Source organism: Sinocyclocheilus anshuiensis, unplaced genomic scaffold (assembly GCF_001515605.1).
Source record: "Sinocyclocheilus anshuiensis isolate Anshui unplaced genomic scaffold, SAMN03320099.WGS_v1.1 scaffold4853, whole genome shotgun sequence".
NCBI lineage: Eukaryota > Metazoa > Chordata > Actinopteri > Cypriniformes > Cyprinidae > Sinocyclocheilus > Sinocyclocheilus anshuiensis.
Window position 1 is genome coordinate 8916 of NW_015549914.1, and position 5424 is coordinate 14339.

The 5424-nt window shown below is 41.3% G+C and overlaps 1 protein-coding gene across 1 annotated transcript in view; it reads right to left on the reverse strand.

Moving 5' to 3' along the window:
- Window positions 1–5176: 5176 nt before the first annotated feature.
- Window positions 5177–5424, reverse strand: part of LOC107660954 (zinc finger protein 479-like) — a gene marked incomplete at its 3' end in the record, with an annotated part of 2065 nt that continues 1817 nt past the window's right edge. The window contains exon 3 of the mRNA XM_016450396.1: window positions 5177–5424. Coding sequence (XP_016305882.1) covers window positions 5177–5424 — 248 coding nt within the window.

Sequence of the window (5424 nt, forward strand, 5' to 3'; positions counted from 1 at the left end):
TAAATGGCCACTGCTGGCGAAGGTTTGTTGCCAAATACGTGAACTCGCATCCTGTAGTCCACGACCTCCTTAGTCAGATCGTTATCACGATGCCATAGAGAGCAAAAAATCACGGCAGTCCTCCCGAACCAAGAAGCAGTGAAACATCTGCTGTATGTCGGCTGTGATGGCAACAGGATCTTTTCGAAATCTTAAGAGGACCCCTAACAGGCTGTTATTAAGGTCTGGCCCTGACAGCAGTACGTCGTTCAGAGATATCCCATCAAACTTTGCACTAGAGTCAAAGACAACTCGAATTTGCTCTGTCTTTTTGGGATGATACACACCAAATGATGGAAGATACCAGCACTCCTGGCCATCTTGTAAAGGAGGTGCTAGCTCTGCATGGTTATTGTCGAGTATTCTCTGCATGAATTCTGTAAAATCCTCTCTCATCTTTGGCCGTTTATCAAGGTTGCGACGTAGAGACATGAAACGTTTAACAGCGTACTCTCTGTTGTTGGGCAAGCGTCTCCTTGACTCACGAAATGGTAGTGGTGCCACCCAGCTGTTACTTGAGTCCTTGGAGAATTCTTTTTCCATTATGTCCAGGAATATTTCGTCCTCAATTGAAGGTGCAAATTTATTGTCATCCTCGGTCTGCTGAAAGACTGAGTGAAGTCTGCAGCTGGATAAGCCTGATGGTTTTTGTAACTGGGTTTTCTCATTAAACTTCTCCTTCAGTACAATGTGATTATCGCATGGACTGAAATAGCTTGGTCTGCCATTCTCTAAGATGTGTGTTCTCATGCAGTTCACTGGAGAGGGCTTGTGACACTTCCCTAGACACACGTTTCCCACAATGACCCAGCCGAGGTCCAATTTTTGGGCATACGGCGCATCATGAGGACCGTTGAGTTGTCTGCGAACTTTATGCGCTCTTATTATGTCTCTTCCTAGCAGGAACAGTATTTCAGCATTTGGATCAATGGGTGGTATCTTGTCTGCTATTACTTTTAAATGACCATGATGCAGAGCGGCAGCAGCAGTTGGTATTTCGTCTCTGTTGTCTGGCATACTATTGCATTCAATAAGAGTAGGGAGTGAAAAACTAATCTCACCATCTGCAGACTCAATGATGAACCCTTGTGATCTTCTACCAGATGCTTCAACGACTCCAGCACATGTTTTCAATGTATATAAAGCACAGGTCCCTTGAACATTGAACATGTCAAAAAACTCTGACCTCGCCAGAAATCTGTTGCTCTGCTCATCTATGATGGCGTAAATCCGTTTGCTTTTGTCGGGGCTTCCAGCAGGATAAACATTTATAAGACATATTTTAGCGCATGACTTCTCACTAAACCCTTTGCCACAGACCTTGGTGCATTTTGATGATACGTCACCACCACAGGACTCTTCACTCTCCCCGCCGTGCTGTAAAGGAGGTATAGAATCAGAACGCCATGGTGATGGGCCTGGGTGGAGAGCAGCCAGGTGTTTGTCACTCTCGCACTCAGAGCATTTGATTGATACATCACAATTCTTAGCGACGTGTTTGTTCGATGAGCAGCATCTATAACAGACGGACAGCTCCTTTAGAATCCTCATCCGTTCCTCTAGTGGTTTCTCTCTAAAGCCTCTGCATTTCTTGAGAGGATGGGGCTTACGATGTAATGGACATTGTTTATCGATCTCATCGGCTCCTCTCTGAAAACTCTTGACATGAGACAGATTAGAGGAGGTCATCACATCCATTTTATGGACTGAGACAGGTTTCTGAACATGGGTGTGGCTTTCACTATAACTGTCTTTTCCACCAGAGGCTATGGTGAGCGAAGAAAGGTTGAAGCTCGGATCGTTGCGTGCTCTTGCTTCTGTACACACAAACTTAACAAAAAAGGAGAATGGAGGAAAAGGAACCCCATATGTGTATTTATAATGCGAACCCTGCATCATCCACTTTTCCTGTAATCCAAAGGGCAACTTTTGCACAATTGGGTTAACACCTCTGGACGTATCTAGATACGTGAGCCCAGGTAGATCACCCCCACTCTTAGCTGCTTCTATCTCTAAAAGCAGGTCTCCTAGTTCTCTGAGTTTATGGTGGTCTTTAGCTGATATCTTTGGAGAAGTCATTTCACTATTTTCGTGAAAAGGGCTTTCTCAATAGCTTCTGGAGACCCGTAGGTCGTATCTAGCCTCTCCCAGATCAATTCCAGACCAGCAGGTAAATTTCTTGCATTTACAGATTTAATGCGACGGGCATGATCTGCTGACTCTCTCCCTAACCACCTAATCAATAGATCAAATTCCTCACCTGCTGAAAGATCGAGGTTTTTGATGGCATTGAGAAATGTTGATTTCCAAGCAAGATAATTTTCGGGACGGTCGTCAAATTTGTTAAGCCCTGATGTCACCAGCTGATTTCGTGCTAAGAACTTCGCTAAGTCGTGTGTGACCGCATCATGTGCAGAATGATGAGTTGGATGACTTAAGTTTCGTCCAGAATGGGGCATTGGAGCAGCTGGACTCTTAGAATGGCGTGTGAAGCCATGTGATGACTGAGGAACAGGAGGTTTGCACTGCTCTCCTTTCTCACTGCCACTGTATTCACTAGCGTTCCAAGAGGACAGAACATGATAGACTGGTGAAGAAAGCTTTCTCCCTTTATTATCCTCTATATCTTGTGCTAATTCAGGCTTTGAATTCTCTTTGGTTGCTACAGTGTCACTAGGTTCACTGTGTTGTTTTACATACTCTTCAGTACGTTGCATAGGACTTTGCTGTGGAAGGTGGATAGATGAACTATGATGTGACTTTTTCATTTCTAGATCCGCGACAGCAGCTTCCATGACTGCCGCTTCCGCCATTGCAGCTTCCGCCTCTCTCTCCTTCTCGATTACATCCAATGTTGCTTCAAGGCGAGCTTTCTCTATTTTAATGTCCATTTCTCTTTTCGCAAATAAGGCTCTTGCCTGTGCAGCCTCTGCCTTCGCTCTTGCCACTGTTGCTGCTATACTGACCGTGGACTTGCTGGAAGACACAGAGCGTCGTGATGGCGCTGACTGACTTTTGTCATCTTCCATGACTGCCGTTGTTGTGTTAGCCTCTATGCCGTGGACAACAATGCGGTTGCTTTCTGCTTCCGTGATATACAACTCTTGTAAGAAGCTTGCCTTTTTACTGTACTGGCTTCGTATCGAGCAAGCTAAACACTTCTACTCAATAAACTGACTTGACATCAGGAAGTCGTAGTTCAGATGATTTACTGAGTAAAATGTGTAAAACTGCAAAACAAAACAAAGATCGTATAAATAAACTGTTACATGAAAAGCGTTGCGTCCAATTTGATCTAACATGAGATAATTATGCAAAATGATTACACAACATAAATAAACTGAGAAATAAATGCTTAATATGAGCTTAAGCGGTTCAAAGATCTTGTACTATACACAGAACTACGTATTTCACAATCACGTATTATGAAAACGAATATTTCCATATGTAATCCTTGATATACATGCATAACAACATAAATCAACAATAATCTAACTTTACTTACAGGCAGTTTAAGTGTTGTTAATACGATGGAATGATGCAACAACAAAACCGCGCTATTATGTGCAGCGCACGCTACGCTCTGACCCGGAAACTGAATAATATAAATTCAAGCGGTAGCATACAAAATAGCGATTGATCTTAATATGTGTAATCAATTTGTAAATGAACAACGTGTTTTTACTGAATGTTTTGATATCCTGGTAATTTTAATGTATCGATTCATGAACCTTTTATGCCCCCTGAGATTTCACCGGAAATACGTAGGCTGCGTGCCGTGTATAGAGTCCATTTCCCGTTTCTGTAGACCAACTGCCCCCTAGTGGTCGGGAGCATTTCCGTTGTGTTGTGAATCCGGTGCTGTGCCGAAAGCCATTGTTCCTTACGTAGAGTTTTCAAATTGACAAGAGGAGAAGATGATTTTTCAGTTTACAAGAACTTTCCCGGATTACTGTAAATGAATTTAATCGCACAGAGAAGGGCATTAAACGTTTCAAGTTACATCGACAACTTTTGGGGTGAGTATTGTTCTATCGTCCTCTAGCAAATCTTGCTAATAAGGCTGGATAACGCTGCATGACTTCTGCGCCGATTTGATCAGCACTTAAATAGCAGGGCTAAGTTAGAGTTTAGCTTTAAACTCCGTCCACCTCAGGTTTTTATAACTCCTAAGAGATAGTAGCAATAACATCAGAGCTCCCGGTAATCCACGTTTGTTTGCATCTGTGGCTGTGATAGGAACGTCTTAACTTGATATAAAGTATTTTAAATACTGTTCCCATTTTTAGATTGCCATGTATCGTAATAAACCTTAAGTCTGACCGTTTCTGGCGGTTCATTGTTATATTTTCCTGAAGCTTGAATTGATCGTTTACATTTAACGTAGCAGTTTTCCAGGGATCCCTAACACAAACGTGATGAAGCTGTTCAGTAAAAAAGCAATTAAGATCAGAAGCAATTAAGATCAGGAATGGTTCAGAGTAGGGACATCCTTTGAAATATTGCTTAACTCTTTACAGTGTATTGGCATGTTTGTAACATATAGACTTAATTCTTCATAATTAATTTTAAATATAGTTTAATTTACAATGTAACAATTTAAAATGCAACTGAAAGTAATTCAAACTGTAGCTGAAATCAATTCAATATGTAACCCAATGCAATTATCTTCACAGGTTGTTTTAAAGGACTCGCATCCATACTGTTGCAGCACTGTACACTATTCAGAACTGAGAATCAGTACAGTTACTCCTGTACAGAGCTGCACTGAATGGAGCAGAACTGGCACAAACCTAGAACAATGGTAAGTAAGATAATTATACAATTCTTTAATGAATGACATAATTAATAGACTTTTTATTATTAATATTAACATGCCCCACTGGTATGCCTACTTTATACACTCACTCTTTATTGGTTGATTTTTTTCTTTATAAAAATAAAACATTTTTAATGCAATACTTTTTTTATTGCACGTTACATGATTTGTGGATTTTAAGGCTGATTTTCTATTCTATATCTCCTTTGTATGAACTCTCAGGTGTTTCTTCAGGCCTGAAGCCCACAAAAATGTTTTGTTGCATTGATCACATGTGTACAGTTTCTCTCCGGTGTGGATGTTCATGTGTTTCTTAAGGGTTGATGATTGTGTGAAACTCTTTTCACATTGATCACATGTGAACGGCTTCTCTCCAGTATGAACCCTCATATGCTCTGTAAGTTGTCCTTTTTGTGCAAAATTCTTCCCGCACTGATCACATGTGAACGGTTTCTCTCCAGTGTGGATCCTCTCATGTGTTTTCAGATTTGCTGACACACTGAATCTCTTGTCACAGTGTGAACACTTATAAGGTTTTTCTCCAGTGTGAATCATCTGGTGCTGTT